Below are 18,964 nucleotides of genomic sequence, written 5' to 3' on the forward strand. Positions count from 1 at the left end.
CTCTTATGTCTCCTGTATAGCAGGCAGATACTTTACCATCTGAGCCACCAGAGAAGCCCTATGTATTAGGGTATTGCTAGCTATAATGACAAATAGTCCCAAACATTTTTTATATAATGTAGAAATTCATTTCTTACAGGTCACTTCCAAGGCAGATGTTCCTGATCAGCAGGCAGCTTTTTTCCCATTGGTACTAGGATCAAGGCTTTTCCATTCATTAACTTCACTGTCGGTTTAAGTGCAGCCTGTGGGAGGGAAAGGAGGAAGTATGGAGGAAGCAGACCCAGGGGAATTCCCTGGTGGTCTAGTGGTTAGGGCACTGCACTCTTACTACAGAGGGCTCGGGTTCAGTCCCTGGTCAGGGAACTAAAATCCCACAAGCTGAATGGCTTCAAAAAAAAAAAAAAAAGGCAGGCCTGCTTCCTGTAAGCTTCTTGCAGAAAGTGTTACACATTGCATTCACCTGCATTCTAATCAAGGGTAGGTGGCCACTTTCTAGGAACAACTCTATTCTCCAGAGGAAAAAAGAACTTGGGGCATCCAGCCTTCTCTGCCACAGTTCATTTCTATTTATCAAAATCTGTGGGGCTTTGCTTGCAGATACCTTGCTCAAAAACAGAACAAAACTTGGGCTACCCTGGTGGTTCAGTGGTAAAGAATCTGCTTGCCAGATTAGGAGACACGGGTTCAATCCCTGCTCTGAGAAGATCCCACATGCAGCGGAACAACTGAGCCCCTGCGCTGAAACTGCTGAGCCCACGTGCCACAGCTACGGAAGCCCATGCGCCCCAGCGCCCGTGCTCTGCAACAAGAAGCCACTACAGAGAAGCCTGTGAACTGTAACTAGAGAGTAGCCCCCACTCCCCACAACTAGAGAAAGCCCGCACAACAAGGAAGACCCAGCACAGCCAACAATCAATAAATGATTAAAAAAAAAACCAAAGCAAAACTCTCCTACTGCCCTAATTTGGTTAGGTCAGCAAAAGCTCTGTTGTCCCACAAAATCTAAGCATAGATTTATCATCAGTGTGTATCATAATGAACTGTAATCGTTCATTTACTGTTCCCCTGAGTAGAGTGTACACTTTGCATCTTATTCATTTTTGTATTTCAACTCCTAACACAGTGACTGGCATTGTGGATACATAAGCAACTAGCTTTCTCAATAAATCCACAGCTTGCCTTTTTTTAAGTTCATTTGATTATTTTGGTTTAATCAAAGCTAAAAATAAAGGTAATATTACCATCTACTCTTTGATGTTGGGCTGTTTTCAGTCTTTTTGCTTTTCTGTTATAAAAAATTGTTGGATTTGACGTCCTTGAAGGTAAATATTTGCATGTATCATTGATCATTCCTTTAGGATAAACTGGAAGTGGGATTTCTGGGTCCAGCGTATATTAAAAAAAAAAAAATCGACCCCATGGACTGTAGCCTGCCAGGCTCCTCTGTCCATGGGATTCTCCAGGCAAGAATACTGGAGTGGGTTGCATTTCCTACTCCAGGGGAATCTTCCAGCCTAGGGATCGAACCTGGTCTCCTGCATTGCAGGCAGATTCTTTACCATCTGAGGCTCTTGGGAAGCCCAAAATATATAAAATTATAAAGACATAAGTATGGCTAGGTTGCTCTCTGGAAATATCACACTAACACTTACAGTGAAATCTTCTGAGAGTACCTGCTTCCTTGAACCCCATCTTACACTGTCTAGTAGTAGAGAAAAAAGTCTGTACTATTTTCAGGACAGAAGTCATAGCTCATTATGTTATTTTGCTTTTATTTGAATATTAGTGAGGTCAAACCTTTATTGGCCATGTATGGGTTTTTCTTTTTTTTTCCTGTAACGAGTTATCTGGTTTTTTAATTAACACACTGTCTTGGGCTTCACTTGCTTATTGACTTTTAAGTATCTTTACATACAAAAGAAATTAAATTCTTCAGTTCTTCATGTCATTGTTTGAAACATTTTTCTGGGAACTTCTGGCCAATGTGGCAGAGGAAGCGGACATGGAAGAGACTCCACTTGGCTTCCCTGTATTTCAAATGAGGGGTAAAGTGTATTAAGATCATTTATGGGCATGTGGCTGAGCTAGGAACCAAAAGGAGGAAATCCCCAGGTGGCAGAAATGAAGGAAAGCTCACACAGGAAGGCAGTGCTGAGCATCTGCTGGGAGCTGAGAGTCACAAAGGAGTCCTGTTCCAGTTACCATGACTGCATCACAAACTTCTCCAAAACGTAATGGTACAAAACAGCCCTTTATTGTGCTCACAGATGCTGTGGGACCGTGCCGGAATTTGGATATGGCGGCAACAGCTTGCCTCTGCTTCGCCATGTCTGGGGCCTCGCATGGAAGATTTGAAGGCTTAGGTCTGGGAACACCTGCAGGCAGGCTCACTCCTCCATCTGGTGGCTGATCCTGGCTGTGGACCGAGACCTTAGCTGTGGATATCACATGGAACCTTTCTATGGTGGCCTCTCCCTGTCACTTAGCTTCCTCACAAAATGGTTTTTGTTGTGAAGTCACATTATCACGTGGTTCAGGGACCACAGTAGAAGAAATTGGTGTATTGACTGACCTGATACCTCTGAAACCCAGGGCCAGGCACAGACCATTTGAGAGCATACGGAGAGATGTATAGCAGTTTCCACAGTTCAGGGAGCACTGTTGTCCTGGAGATAGCAATCTCTCTAAAGATGAGCTTGTAGGGGCTTCCCTGGTGACCCAGTGGTAGAGTCGCCTGCCAATGCAGAAGACGGGTATTGAATCTTTGGTCCGGAAAGATCCCACATGCCCCGGAGCAACTAAGCTGGTGTACCACATTAAACCTGTGCTCTCAAGTCCAGGGGCTACAACTACTGAAGCCTGGCAGCTCTGAAGCCCATGCTCCGCAACAAGAGAAGCCACCACGATGAAAAGCCCGTGCACCACAACTAGAGAGTAACCGCTGCTCGCTGCAGCTAGAGGAAAACCACGCAGCAAGGGAGACCCAGCACAGCCGAAAAAGCAAACAAACCAGAATCCCACCTTCCAATGCAGGGAACTCGGGTTCAATCCCTGGTAGCGGAACAAGGATCCCACATGCAGCTAAGCCTGCAAGCCACAACTAGAGAAGCCTACACACCACATTGGAGGCCCGGTAGAGCCCAAAACTTTTAAAAAATAAAAATGAGCTTGCAGTCAAAGGTTATAAATCATACAAGGAATCCACAAGACCCAGTGGATGCAGCAAATGGGAGATCTGTGCTGAAAAACTGAAAATAATACACATCTTGGAAAAAAATGTTACAGTATTTAAGGAGATGAAGGGATGAAAACCATAAGACAAGAATGGGACAGTGTGACTAAGAACAGGAAAAGATCTAAGACCGCACACTTAGCCAGAAGGGTAAAGCGGAAGAGTCACTGAGTCAAGCAGTGCCTCCTGGACTCCAGGTATTAATTGGTTCTTGACCTATAATAATAAGAATCATGATGATTATGATAATAGCAGTTATCATTTGTTTCTATATGTAAAAATACCTTCTGTCATCTGTACTGAGATTCTTGTTTGAGAATTAAAGCAGTGTACTGCTCATATTCTGCTGGACCATTGCCGAATAGTTCCTGTGTTACATCATCAGACTTGTGTGTATGTTCGTTCCCCCATCGTGTCCAGCTCTTTGCAACCCTGAGGACTATAGCCCATGAGGCTCCTCTGTCCATGGGATTCTCCAGGGAAGAATACTTGAGTGGGTAGCCATTTCCTTCTTCAGGGGATCTTTCCGACCCAGGGATCGAACCCTGGTCTCCCACAGTGCAAGCAGATTCTTTACCATCTGAGCTACCAGGGAAGCCCATTATATTATCAGACTTGGAGGGAAGTAATGACACGTTCTCATTTTTAAATTGTTACTTTGCCTTAGCCAGTGTGGCAGGCCTGCTAAGGTTTACTCACAGCGCCTATTCCTTCATCTTTCTAGTAAAAGGGCCCCTGATTTTTAAGCTGGGTACATCATGCCCAGAGCGGATGACATTTTTCATGACCCTTTACAGCTCAGCGTGTCCACGTGGCTAAGTTCTGACCAATGGGATATAAGTAGAATTGTGTGTATGACTTCCCAGAAGTAGCTTTAAAGAAAGGGAGAACGCCTCTCCCTTTTCCCTTCCTTCTCTCTGTAAGCTGGAGCTCAGTTTGGTATTTTTTCAGTTGTGGAGAATGCCTATCATATCCAAAGGTAGAAGAAGTCAGATAGTCAAGTCCTCATCTGCTTTTTCTTTGTTTTGAACGCTCACTACCATTCACCTGAACAATTGCAGTAATTTCCTCATTGACCTTCTCGTTCCCATCTGCCTTCTAATATTGCTCAAGTTAAAGCAACATTTAAAAATCTTTAGGCCTAATCCTTCAACAGCTCCCACTGTTAAAGCTGTGGCCTCCAAAATAGATGCATGAACCCCAAGATATAATCCATTTGAAAAGAGAATAGAATTCCTGTTGCATATATAATTTACGTTTCAGAAATTTCACCTAGTAAGTACTCAGTAAAGGCTTATTGAATGAATTAGAGGAGGGGCTGACCAACTCTAGTAAAATATATATAGTATATATTTTAGACTTTATGGGCCACTGTTGCAGCTACTCAGCCGGGCTTATTGTAGGCCAAAGGAAGCTGTAGAAAATAGGTAAATGAACGAACACTTGTTTCTTTGTTCCAATGCATATACTAAAACACGTAGCGGGCTATTGTATTTCATTCAACATATCCACAATTGTCATTTTAACATAAAATCAACATGAAAATTCTTAATGAGATATTTTTGCATTCGTGTAGTCTTTGAAATCGGGTGTGTATCTCTCACAGCACATTTCAGTTCCAACTGGCCACATTTCAAGTGCTCAGTAGCCACGTGGGTGATGTCTGATAGACAGCAGAGGTGCTGAACACACATCTTCTGCCTTTGAACGTGCCAACCTCATTCTGGTCTGTGGGCCCTTTGTACTCACTTTACGTGACGAGTGCTCTCACTCACTCATCATCTTCACACATCTCTGGCTACTTCCTGCCTGTTCAGATCTCAGCTCGAGATCACCTCATCTAGGAAGCCGCCTCTACCACCCCATCTGAAATATTCCTGCCCCTTGGCATACTACCGCAATGAATTCCAGTCAATCCTCATTATTCATGGATCCCATCATTGGCTAGTTCTCCCACTCATTAAAGCTTAATTTGTAATTCCAAAATCGATATTTGTGCATTCCTGCTCATTTGCAAATGTGCAGAGTGGCAAAAATTGGGGTTGGTTGACATGTAATTCCTAGTGGAGGTCAAACAAGGCAATGCTCTGTCTTGTTTCACCTCACACTACAAACAAGTGTCCTTTTCACTGTCTGCTGCTGCTGCTGCTAAGTCGCTTCAGTCGTGTCCAACTCTGGTGTGACCACATAGACAGCAGCCCACCAGGCTCCCCCATCCCTGGGATTCTCCAGGCAAGAACACTGGAGTGGGTTGCCATTTCCTTCTCCAATGCATGAAAGTGAAAAGTGAAAGTGAAGTCGCCCAGTCATGTCCGACTCTTCGCTACCCCACGGACTGAAGCCCACCAGGCTCCTCCGTCCATGGGATTTTCCAGGCAAGAGTACTGGAGTGGGGTGCCATCGCCTTCTCTGTTTCACTGTCTATTCAGGGTCATATTTTTCACACTATTGTGCTTTTTGTTGATTTCACTATATGTGTCGTACTCCAGTGCTGTATATTGTTCCTAAGTGCAGGAAGACCATGCTGCATCTTACAGAGAAAATATGTGTGTGTTAGAGAATCTTCTTCAGGCCTCAGTTTTGGTGCTATTGGTTGTGATTTCAGTGTTGATGCATCAACAATATATATATTAAACAAGGTGTCTTTAACAGAAGCATACTCAAAAGAATGTTGTGTATTGATGGGTTGATTTTTCTGTATGGTATAAGGTAAGGGTTCAACTTCATTCTTTTGCACTTGGAGATCCAGTTTTCCCAATGCCATTTGTTAAAGAGACTATCCTTCCCCTGTTGTGTATTCTTGGCACTCTTGTCAAAAATCAGTTTACTATATATGTATGGGTTTATTTCTGAAGTCTCTTCTGTTCCATTACCCTATATGTCTGTCTGTATGCTGGCGTTATATTGTTTTACTCACTTCAGCTTTGTGACATCTTTTGAAATCAGGAAGTTTGATGTCTTCAACTTTCATCTTCTTTTTCTGGATTATTTTGGTTATCTGGGGTCCTTTGTGGTTCCATATTAATTTTTATTTATTTAAATTGAACTATAGTTGATTTATAATATTACTTTCAAGTGTTCAGCAAAGTAACTCGGTTATACATATATATATATATATCTTTTTTCAGTTATTTTCCATTTTAATTTATTATAAGATATTGAATATAGTTCCCTGCACTATACAGTAAATCCTTATTGTATATATATGGTAATGTGCATGTGTTAATCCCATATTCCTAATTTTTCCCTCCCTCTTTTCCCCTTTGGTAACCATGATTTTTTTTTTTTCCTATGTCCGTGAGTCTGTTTCTTTTTTGTAACTACGTTCATCTGTACTTTTCTTTTAGATTCCACATAGAGTGATATTGCATAATATTTGTCTTTAACTTACTTTCACACTTAGTGTGATAATCTCTAGGTCTATTCGTGTTGCTGCAAATGGCATTCTTTCATTCTTTTTATGACTAAATAGTATTCCACTCTATGTAAGTTCCACAACTTCTTTATCCATTCCTCTTGTTAATGGGCATTTAGTTTGCTTCTGTGTCTTTGCTATTATACACACTGAGATCTTTTCTTTTCGAATTAGAGTTTTCTTTTCTTTTCGATTTAGTTTTCTCCAGATATATGCCCAGGAGTGAGATTGCTAGATCACATGGTAATTCTGTTTTTAGTTTTTTAAGGAGCCTGCATAACTGTCTTCCATAGTGGCTGTACCAATTTACATTCCCACTGACAGTATAGGAGGGTACCCTTATCTCCACACCCTCTCCAACATTTACTATTTGTAGACTTTTTGATGATGGCCACTCTGACCGGTGTGAGGTGATACCTCATTGTGGTTTTTATTTGCATTTCCCTAATAATTAGAGATGCTGAGCATCTTTTCATATGCATTTTGGCCACTTGTATGTCATCTTTGGAAAAATGCATACTTAGGTCTTCTTCCCATTTTATAATTGGATTGTTTGTCTTGTTGATATTGACTTGTCTGAGCTGTTTGTATATTTTGGAAATTAAGCCTTGTCAGTTGCATCATTTGCAAATATTTTCTCCCCGTCCATGGATTACCTTTTCATTTTGTTTATGGCTTCCTTGCTGTGTAAAAGCTTATAAGTTTGATTAGGTCCCATTTGTTTACTTTTGCTTTTGTTTCTATTGCCGTGGGAGACCGACTTAAACATTGCTACAAGTTATGTCAGAGAATGATTTGTCTACATTCTCTTTTCGGAGTTTTACAGGGTCATGTCTTATATTTAAGTCTTTAAGCCATATTTGGTTTATTTTTGTGAATGATCTGAGTGTTCAAACTTCATTGATTTACAATCCATATGAATTTTTGAATTGTTTTTACTATTTTGAATTGCTTTACATTGGAACTTTGATAAGGATTGCATTGAATCTGCAGATAGTTTGTTTTTAGTGTATAGAAATGCAAATGATTTTTGTTTCTTGATTTTGTATCCTGCAACGTTCCTGAATTCCTTTGTTAGTTCTAAGTTTTTTTTTTTCCTGGTAGAGTCTTCAGAGTTGTATATGATCATGCCATCTGAAAACAGGGACAGTTTTACTTTTTTCTTTCAAATCTGGTTGCCTTTTCTTTCTAATTGCTAAGGCTAGGACTGCCAGTGCCACGTTGAATGGAAGTTGTGAGACTGGGCATCACTACCTTATTCCTGATCTTAGAGGAAAGCATTCAATTTTTACCTTTGATTATGATGTTAACTGTGGGCTTTTCATGTATAGCCTTTTTTAATGTTGAGATAATTTCTCTCAGTTTCTTGTTTGTTCAAAGTTTTTATCATGAAAAGATGTTGAATTTTATCAAAAGTTTCATGCATCTATTGAGATGATCGTGTAATCTTTAAAAAATCTCTCATTTTGTAATGTGATATATCATTAGTCAATTTTGATATATCAAACCATCCTTGCATCTCAGAGACAAACTGCATTTGGTCATGGTGCATAATGGTAATATTTTTGAGAGAATCCTAAGCATTACATTGTCTTGTAGATTATTACTTGCTGTTGATGGAGAAAGAAATGGCAACCCACTTCAGTATTCTTGCTGGGAGATTTCTATGGACAAAGGAGCCTGGTGGCCTACAGTCCATGGGGTCGCAAAGAGTTGGACATGACTGAGTGACAACACACACTTGCTGTTGGATTTTAAACGTTTTATGTTGCCAAATACCTGTAACCTTGAATTTGAAAGGATTCATTAAAATATTTAGAAGAAAAAAGTCTTACAACTTATTTTAGCTATATTCTTGAAGGCCTCTTGCTTTAAATTCCCAAGGGTCTGTATTTACATGTTATAAGTAAACTTTTCATTTAAATCTATATTAATATTTACTTTACATGATGGAAAACAAATTATAAAAATGTAATTTCTGAAATACCTTTTTTTTTCCTTTTGTATTTTGTGTTGTGAATCTGATGCAGTATCTCACTTTCATCAGCACTGTTGAAAGAAGAAGAAAAAATGCCAGTGCTGTCTCCTGAAATCAAATGTGAGCCTTCTAATGTCACCAGAAATACCCTTGGTGGTGGTTTTCTTTTTGAGAGTAGTTGGAGGAAAGCAGTGTTAGAAACACAAAAGATGAGGAAAGGTAACTTCCATATTTACTTATTTTACTTAATAAAATATAGAAGTTGTGCCTCATTTACGTATTTACATATACCTTTTTAAGCAGTCAAGAGATGTTAAATAATTTCTGTAACATTTATGTAAGAAGGATAATACCTTAGGCTTATGGAAAAGAGAAATGGAAGCAGATTAGAAATAACTTACTGAAGGCATTTCTGTAAATCACGATAGAAACAAATTCTGAAGACCTAAGCTTGTTATCAGTGTAGTAGTATCTCTGTTGGATCATACTTCTTTTTGTACCTAGTGTTTATTTTTAAATACCTCGTGTTGTTTTTTATATTTAAAAAACCCAAAACTTTAGCGGAACCTTTTTGTATTAATAAATCTAACCAAAATTTTACTTTTTGAGTTATGTGGAAAGTATCTTATATCTTATAGTTGCTCACTAAAGACTAACCTGAGAACTGTCAAGCTGTATACGAATGTAAAGCTTCCCCCTTAATTTCAAACACAATTGTATTTCCTATTTACCCTGAATTCTGCCTTCCCCTTTATTGATGGAGATATAATTCTTGAAAACAGCAAAATTCAGACATTTTTTGTGTGTTGCTGTGTTTGTCAGTGTTGCCTCTAGTGTCCCAGGAAAGGTGCTCAGAAGACACCAGTGTGTCTGTTCTCCTACCTCCACATTTAATTGCTGAAAACAGACTCTATGATTTTTGATGAAGAGAAACTAATTTTTTTCCAAAAGAAAAAAATCAAAAATTGCAAAATAGCATTTTGAGCATATAACTCCAGTCCCATTAAATACTCTTTCTATTTCTGTGCTAGATTTACTTAGTAGAGAAAGCTTAAAAAATAATTCTCCAAGTTTAAAAATCATCCAAACCTTTAATCTCTTAATCTGTTTTTTCCACTCACTGTCATCATTTTGAATTTTGTTGTTGTTAACATTTTGACAACCTGTTTTACCAGTGATGTGCAAGGTCAGTCGAAGAAGCCATCTTGATACTTCAGATGTTGCTCTTTATACGTTTGGTGTGGAATTTTGCAGAGAGAAAATTGAAATCAGTGCCTGAAATGGAATTCTTTTCTCTCTCATTGCTAGCTCAGATAATCCTATATTTGTGCCTCTTGATTATCACACAAAAGTAGGAAGAAGGAAAGATTTAAAGTACCAGATACTATAAGACTCTTGAAAGTGTTTTTAAACTCTTTAAAAACTAATTTTATTAAATAAATTTAATAATTTCATAAATTTAAATAAATTAATTTGCTTTATAATTTTGTGTTATTTTCTACTGTACAGCAGAATGAATCAGCTATACATATCCATACATCTCCTCCCTTTTAGACATCCTTCCCATTCCAGTCGCCGCAGTGCACTAAGTAGAGTTCCCTGTGCTCTACACTATGTTTTCATTAGCTGTTTATTCTATGCTATGCTAAGTCACTTCAGTCGTGTCCGACTCTGTGCGACCCCATAGACGGCAGCCCACCAGGCTCCCCCTAGGGTATATGTGTCAATCCCAATCTCCCAACTGCTCCCACCCGCATGTTCTCCCTTGGTATCCATATATTTGTTCTCTGTGTCTGTGTCTCTGTTTTGCAAATAAGATCATCTATACCACTTTTCTAGATTCCACATATATATGTTAATATATGATATTTTTCTTTTTCTGACTTCACTCTGTATAGAGTCTCTAGGTCCATCCACATCTCTACAAATGACTGTTTTGTTCCTTTTTATGGCTGAGTTCCTTTTTATGCCATATAAAGGAATGTATAGCTGATTCCTTTTATGGCTGATGGACATTTAGGTTGCTTTAATGTCCTGACTATATACTGCTATGAGTATTGGGGTTCATTGTATCTTTTTGAATTATGGTTTTCTCTGGTTATGTGCCCAGTAGGGCGATTGCTGGTTCTTTTTTTAAGTTTTTTAAGGAAGCTCCATACTGTTTTCCATAGAGGCTGTATCAGTTTATACTCTCACCAACAGTGTAAGAGAGTTCCCTTTTCTCGATGACTTCTCCAGCATTTTTTGTTTGTAGATTTTTTTGATGGCCTTCTGACTACTGTGAGCTGATTCCTCATTGTAGTTTTGATTTGCATTTCTCTAATAATTAATGGTGTTGAGCATCTACTCATGTGTTTGTTGGCCATCTGTAGGTCTTCTTTGGAGAATAAGCTATTTTTCCATGTGAAGGTATCTAATGTTCTGGGAATTCTGGTTGACCAAAGTAATGAAGGCAGAGGACAGTGATGACTCTGGGAGATCTGTGAAGCTCTCCTTCCTTCTTCTAGTATTTAGCCCCATAATGAGCTCTTCTCTACTGTCCTTATTCTAGGAATTGAAAGATATTCTCTTGGGAAAGATGTTAGCTCAATTACAGTAGCTTAATTTTATTTTCTTAATGACTGATTTAGTGTAAAAGAAGTTATATACATTTAATCAAGAAATAATACAGATGGTTATAATACTATTTTAAATTAGAATACACCACAGCATTTGGTCTAGAAGAATTCAAAGAATGTGTCAAAATGCCATATTTACCAGGATTGCAAAATTGCCAAAAGAGTGTAAGTTCCACTCCACTAGAGTTTCGTAGAAGACTTCTGCATGCTGATACCGAGATGCCTCCTGTCAGGTAGGTTATTTCTACTTGATTTTCTTTTGTTGAATATTTATTTGAAGTAACACTAGTGAATACAGAGATTTTTCTGGCTAGTGAATCTTAACTCTTTCTTGACAACTTTTTTTTTTTTTTTGCATAAGGGATTTAATTTTTTAAAATCTCAATTAGCAATTTTTATTCAGTTTGACCAGTAGGTACTTTTTTTCTGTTTTCAAGTAACATTGCCAGAAAGAATTTAAGAACTAACTTTAAAAAAAAAAACAAAAAAAACCTTTTATTGCTCTAGCATAGATTGCTCATGAGAATATTGAAAGTTTTAACAATGTAAAAAAACATGGTCTCTACAATAGGAACCGGCTTCTGTACCCTGAATAGAAAACCTTATTTCATTTCTAGTTTGATTGAAGTGGTGTGAGGGGAAATTCTGAATGAGAATTCAGCCTAATGAAGACCTTGTATTGCCATCAGATGAAATGAGTTTGTCAACCAGAAAAGTCCCACTGACTTTGAATTCTGGCATTTAGAAATATTATTATGAATACCTTTCTTTCTACAAATCAGATAGCATTAAAAAAAAACTTCTTTCTCCAAAGGGACCTAAAAATTAGTAAGATAGTCTCATACCCCATTTGGTTCCTGCTTTTATTTATTTTTTCATGAAGTATGTGTTGAATGTGTAGTACTCATTCACTTTGCCAGCCTAAAAAAGATGAAGCATTTTCTTTTGTTGGATATTTATTTGTAGTAACACTGCTGAATGTAGAGGTTTTTCTGCCTAATGAATATAATTCTTTCTTGCCAGTTACTCTCTTTAGTGGAAAATGCAGATTTTCATATTTTCTCCTGCTGTAGTGAGCTTTAAAGACATCTAGTTATACATGGCACACACATAATTGGAATTTTAGAATATATATCTAGAATATATATGAGTTTTCAACTAGTGTTATTGGTCTTGTTAATTACTCTTGAAGTAAATTTTTATAATATAAAGAACTAGAATATACTAAAAATGAAAAGTTATAGTTTATATCTGAATTATGAAAATAAATAATTTGAATTTTGTAGAAAATCTGGAGAAAAAAATAAAAACAATTATTTGATAGCTTACCCATTTTAACATACCCATTTTTATTCTTAGAGCTTCTCTTCTATCATCCTCTATTTTCATGGATTTTTATTTGAGTTGTGATTTTAGTATAATTCCAATTTTTTATTCTGGCCCTTTTTACTTAATATTACATGTGTACAGTTTTTCCATATTACTACATAATCTTCAAACAGTCCTTACTGGCCACATTATAAAATATTTCTTTGTTAGATTCATAGTTTATTTAATTTTATTTAATTTTCCTGTCATTGCTTTGACTTTTTTCACTTTGTAAATGACACCATAAATGAACAATAACACACGTAAAGCTTTTGCCATTGTTTTTAATATCATCTGAGGACAGACTGTCAAGCTATAAAATATAAAAACCAAAATCATTCTTTCTGAAGTGAGGTTATAATGAAATAAGGCAGATAGTGAAGGACAGGGAAGCCTGGCATGCTGTAGTCCATGGGGTCACCAAGAGTTGAATGCAACTTAGCCTGAACAAATGCAGAATCAGAGAGGGTAGAAGAGAGACAGTGAGTTGCTAGTGGAGCAGATGGTAGCAGTTAAAGAGGATGGATGGCGGGGATGTAGAAAGAAGAGAGACCATTGAAAACATGCATGTGAAAGCTACTGAAGGACAGTGAGTTTCTTTTATTATCAAGATACCTGTTTCCCTGACACTCAGCTCACCCTTTGAGTAAAAGTGTGTAGGGCTGCACACTTGGCCTTGTCTCAGTACAGACCAGTCTTCTTTCAATCACATGACCATCTTAAAGAAACTGCAAACCCAGAAAGCATCCCCTGAATTAACCCATTTGATTTTTAGATTTTAAGTCTTCATTTGGCTTCCTACCTTTTTCATCGGATTTCAGTTCATTATTTTTTTCATTTACAATTTGGCTGTATGTGAAATGATTTCTTAATATTTTACATTAACTTGAGTGTGAATTTACTTACTTTAATGAAGAATAATTTGAATATATACATTCATGTTATGACAAGTGTTCTTCAGACACAGAATGGAAGAGTGGTGGCTAAGAACCATGCTGTTTACGAAGTGCTTCAGATCAGATCAGATCAGATCAGTCACTCAGACGTGTCCGACTCTTTGCGACCCCATGAATCGCAGCACACCAGGCCTCCCTGTCCATCACCAACTCCCGGAGTTCACCCAGACTCACATCCATCGAGTCAGTGATGCCATCCAGCCATCTCATCCTCTGTCGTCCCCTTCTCCTCTTGCCCCCAATCCCTCCCAGCATCAGAGTCTTTTCCAATGAGTCAATTCTTCGCATGAGGTGGCCAAAGTACTGGAGTTTCAGCTTTAGCATCATTCCTTCCAAAGAAATCCCAGGGCTGATCTTCAGAATGGACTGGTTGGATCTCCTTGCAGTCCAAGGGACTCTCAAGAGTCTTCTCCAACACCACAGTTAAAGAGCATCAATTCTTCGGCACTCAGCCTTCTTCACAGTCCAACTCTCACATCCATACATGACCACTGGAAAAACCATAGCCTTGACTAGACGAACCTTTGTTGGCAAAGTAATGTCTCTGGTTTTGAATATGCTATCTAGGTTGGTCATAACTTTGCTTCCAAGGAGTAAGCGTCTTTTAATTTCATGGCTGCAATCACCATCTGCAGTGATTTTGGAGCCCAGAAAAATAAAGTCTGACACTGTTTCCACTGTTTCCCCATCTATTTCCCATGAAGTGATGGGACTGGATGCCATGATCTTCGTTTTCTGAATGTTGAACTTTAAGCCAACTTTTTCACTCTCCACTTTCACTTTCATCAAGAGGCTTTTAGTTCCTCTTCACTTTCTGCCATAAGGGTGGTGTCATCTGCATATCTGAGGTTATTGATATTTCTCCCGGCGATCTTGATTCCAGCTTGTGTTTCTTCCAGCCCAGCGTTTGTGCTTGGTGGACGTAAATATTATTTCTTTTTCCTGTGTCTTTATTTTAGCCATTCTACTGAGAACATAGCAAGTTGCCTACAAGTATTTTATTCTCCTCTACATATTGCACAACGCCCTGTGAAAGGACAGTCTTGGCAAAGCAGGAAAGTACTCATTTTTGTCTGTCTTGTATACAATCCCTTACCCTTTAAAAAAAAAAATCTCTGTATATATGGATATTTGATTTTATACTCTGATAAAAGTTTAATGTGTTTTTAAGTTTCTTTAGTGATAAAATTTTTCAGTGAACTGCAAGATGATGTATTGTGGTAATGTAATTGAAAATAGTCCTAGAGGTGAAGTGCATTTAAAAGTTACAGTTGACTATTCTGCATATGATATGATAAACTGCCATCAGCTGTCATACTAGCAGACCTGAAGCAATGATTTGTAAGTTTAATTCCATTAAATTAATATTATGAAACTGACACAATATGACCTCTCAACTCACCAGTGTTATCTTTAAAAGTTCTATGCAGCCAAGCACAAGATATTTGTTCTGATATTTGATACTGTTTTTTTAAAAATGTATGTTCTGTGTTTTTTGAGGACGTGACGCTAGTGGTAAAGAGCCCATCTGCCAAGGCAGGAGATGTAGGAGACGCAGGTTCGATCCCTAAGTCAGGAAGATCCCCTGGAGAAGGGCATGGCAACCCACTCCAGTGTTCTTGCCTGGAGAATCTCCATGGATAGAAAAGCCTGGTGGGCTGTAGTCCATAGGGTCGCAAAGAATCAGACACAACTGAAGCGACTTAGCACAGGCATGCACAAAGCCCTTCACACTAAGAAGATTAATCATAGAATTTCAATTGTCTCTCAGAAGGTGCAAGAGAATCTGAGGAGTATCCTTTTTTTTTTTTTTTTTTTTCTGAGGAGTATCCTTAGGGACCACTAAAAGCTTATTACATAGCAATCAGTAAGGCTGGTCTTGAGTTCCAACCTCAGTGTAAATACTAGGTATACTTACCTCAACTGTACCCATATTTGATGTCTAGGAGAGGTGATGTTGCCATGGTAATAAGTTGCTCCGATACCTCCAAGCAGCCATGTAGGCTGACTTTGTTTAGTGTATTACATGGATTAAGAATGAATATATGTTTTGATTGGATAGAGGGGAAAAAAGTTATAGCTGGTTTGTAAGTTTAGTGTACTTACAAGAAATTTGGAATGCTTATGAGTTATCTTACCTACGGCCAATTTGATCATGATGTATTTCCTCTAATAACTTACTCGTTATCTAGGTTTATTTGTAGGAATAGAAGTTGATTATGACAAAATTCCAATTGTGGTAATTAATAGGTAAAAAGAGCACAAATAACTGATAGTTGGTATCTGGCTTAAAAAGAGTGAAAAGGCTGGCTTAAAACTCAACATTCAAAAAACATTGCATCCAGTCCCATCACTTCATGGCAAATAGATGGGGAAACAATGGAAACAGTGAGAGACTATTTTCTCGGGCTCCAAAATCACTGCAAATGGTGACTGCAGCCATGTAATTAAAAGATGCTTGCTCCTTGAAAAAAAAGCTATGACCAACCTAGACAGCATATTAAAAAGCAGAGACATTACTTTGCTGACCAAGTTCTGTCTAGTCAAAGTTATGGTTTTTCCAGTAGTCATGTATGGATGTGAGAGTTGGACCATGAAGTAAGCTGAGTGCTGAAGAATTGATGCTTTTGAACTGTGGTGATGGAGAAGACTTCTGAGAGTCCCTTGGACTGCAAGGAGATCCTAAAGGAAATCAGTCCTGAATATTCATTGGAAGAACTGATGCTGAAGCTGAAGCTCCGATCCTTTGACCACCTGATATGAAGAACTGACTCATGGGAAAAGACCCTGATGCTGGGAAAGATTGAAGGCAGGAGGAGGAGGGAATGACAGAGGATGAGATGGTTGGATGGTATCACCACCCGATGGACATGAGTTTGAGCAAGCTCCAGGAGTTGGTGATGGACAGGGAAGCCTGACGTGCTGCAGTCCATGGGGTCGCAAAGAGTTGACTGAGCGACTGAACTGAACTGAACTGGTATCTGGCATATCTAAATATTATGCTAATTAATCTTAAGTCCCTTCCTCTAGCATTCCCTGAATCATGATTAGTTATAAGTTCAGATAAAGGTGGGAAAAGGATGACATAGCACTCACCCGTTGGTAAAATTTGTTAGCAAAAACCAAGATACTAAGTTGGTTCATATCTGCCTCTGATGTGGTTATTTGTGATGGGAGGAGTTTCCTTCCTTTAATGTTTATTTAATTTTTATATGATGTCCTTCAACAAGTGAATTTCACTGAAAGCAAGCTTCTTGTCTCAAAGTATTTTAAAAAATTAATGTACCCTGGATTTATATAAAGTGAATTTATGAAAATATATAATTTTAGGTTAAAGAAGACTAAGCCCACATGTACTGTGACACCACTTCAGGAGAAATCAAAAGGTAAGCTGGATCATCTTTTTCTCCTACGACTTGTCTTATGAAGGGTGTGAAAATACTTATCTTTTTTAAAACTTCCTTTCTTTCCACTGACTTAATTGTCTTTGTTTTGTCAATTTTTCTTTTAAGCTGTGCTTGTTTTATCAACTTAAGTGCATGTTGTGTTCACTGTATACATGCCTTTATCATGTCATGTTGGAAGATGGAGCGAATAAACAGTACCTCTCAAAATGAGGAGGCACCTTGAGACCGAAAACCAAGGCAGACAGTGCCATTGAATCAATGGATCAGCTTATTATATGGTGACTTATTCACAGGGTGGGAGTTCCAGGGTGAACGACGACTGGAAACATCTGTAGCTGCACTCTGCATTACCGAGTGGCTGTTGGACAAATTTATAGTTAACCTAGCGTATGGGGGTATATGCTTAGAAACAGGAAGAACATTCCTAAGTCAAGATTTATGAATGGGTAACTATTCTCATGGGTGTCAGGAATATGTCAGGGAAGGTCTTCATCATTGTTTGGAGACCACCTGGTCCTTATGATTTGTTGTTGTTTAGTCACTAAGTCGTGTCTGATTCTTGCAGCCCCATGGACTGTACCCCGCCAGGCAATATGGAAAACAGTATGGAGGTTCCTCAAAAAAATTAAAAATAAAGCTACCATGTAATCCGTCAATCTCAGTACTGGATATATTTCCAAAAGAAATGAAATCCATATCTCAAAGAGATCTGAACTCACATATTCACTGCAGCATTATTCACAACAGCCAGGATATGGAAACAACCTAGGTGTCCATTGACAGATAAATGGATAAAGAAGATGCAGTGTATATATATATATACCCAATGGAATATTACTTTGACATAAAAAAATAAGGAAATCCTACCTTTGTAACAGTGTGGATGAACCCAGAACACTTTATACAAGTGAAATAAGTCAGATAGAGAAAGACAAATACCGCATGGTATCACTTATATGTAGAATTTTTTAAAATGTCAAACAGAGACAGGGTAGAATAGTGGTTATCAGTGAGTGGGGACTGAGGAAAATGGGGAGCTGTTTTGGAGATATAATGTACAGCATGGTGACTGAAGTTAGTAATACTATATGGTGTATTGAAGTTTGCTGAGCAAGTAGAATTTTAAGTGTTCTCATCTCCTCTGCTCCTCAAAAAGGTAAACAAGTAAGATGATTGATGTGTTAACTAACTTAATTATGATAATCATTTTACAATGTATATGTATATCAAGTCATCAGTGAGTGAGTGAGTGAGTGAGTGAGAGAGTTGCTCAGTGTTTGACTCATTGCGACCCTATGGACCATAGTCTGCCAGGCTCCTCAGTTTGTGGAATTCTCCAGGCAAGAGTGCTAGAGTGGGTTGCCATTTCCTTCTTCAGGGGATCTTCCCAACCCAGGGATCGAACCCAGGTCTCCTGCATTGTAGGCGGTTTCTTTACTGTCTTACCAGGGAAGCAAGTCATCAGTGGTATATTTTAAACATACACAATTTGTATCATATATGCCTCAATAAAATTGGTAAAATATGGAAAACTATATTATAGGATTAGTAAAATGAAAGATAGAGCATTATGAAAGTACCCAATTAAAGTGAAGAGAGAAAGATAATACAGAACAGAATATGCAAAGACAATATGTGATAAGATAAAACTACTTTACACATGTATAATTCTAATTCCAGATTAAGAGGAGCAAGAGAAAGTGAGACAAGCAGTATTTACTTACTGGCTGAGAATTTCCCAAATTGACTGAAAAATACCAAACAATGGATACAAAAATTCTATGAACCTCCAGCAGAATAGCAACAAAGAAAATCATAGTTAGTCACATTATAGTAAAAAGGCTAAATATTAAAAAAAAAAAAGAAAAAAGATAAGTTCTCTTCCGCAGAGCAATGGTAAGACATACAACTGACTTTCCAATGGAGACAATGGAAGCAAGAAGACAAAGCAGTGGTATTTTCAAGTGCTGAATGACAGTAACTGCCA

The 18,964-nt window shown here is 38.1% G+C and overlaps 1 protein-coding gene across 6 annotated transcripts in view; it reads left to right on the forward strand.

Moving 5' to 3' along the window:
- Positions 1-18,964, forward strand: part of C14H8orf89 (chromosome 14 C8orf89 homolog) — a 30,209-nt gene that overhangs the window by 4,264 nt on the left and 6,981 nt on the right. The window contains exons 2-6 of one of the 6 annotated variants that reach the window (XM_070382259.1): positions 2,271-3,432; positions 8,681-8,847; positions 11,326-11,479; positions 14,530-14,623; positions 16,899-16,956. In XM_070382259.1, coding sequence (XP_070238360.1) covers positions 8,721-8,847; positions 11,326-11,479; positions 14,530-14,623; positions 16,899-16,956 — 433 coding nt within the window. In that variant the 5' untranslated portion in view covers positions 2,271-3,432; positions 8,681-8,720. The remainder of the gene's footprint in view (positions 1-2,270; positions 3,433-8,680; positions 8,848-11,325; positions 11,480-14,529; positions 14,624-16,898; positions 16,957-18,964) is intronic. The other 5 variants (XM_070382265.1, XM_070382260.1, XM_070382261.1 and 2 more) reach the window with 5 other exon arrangements.

Source organism: Bos mutus, chromosome 14, assembly GCF_027580195.1.
Source record: "Bos mutus isolate GX-2022 chromosome 14, NWIPB_WYAK_1.1, whole genome shotgun sequence".
Lineage (NCBI taxonomy): Eukaryota > Metazoa > Chordata > Mammalia > Artiodactyla > Bovidae > Bos > Bos mutus.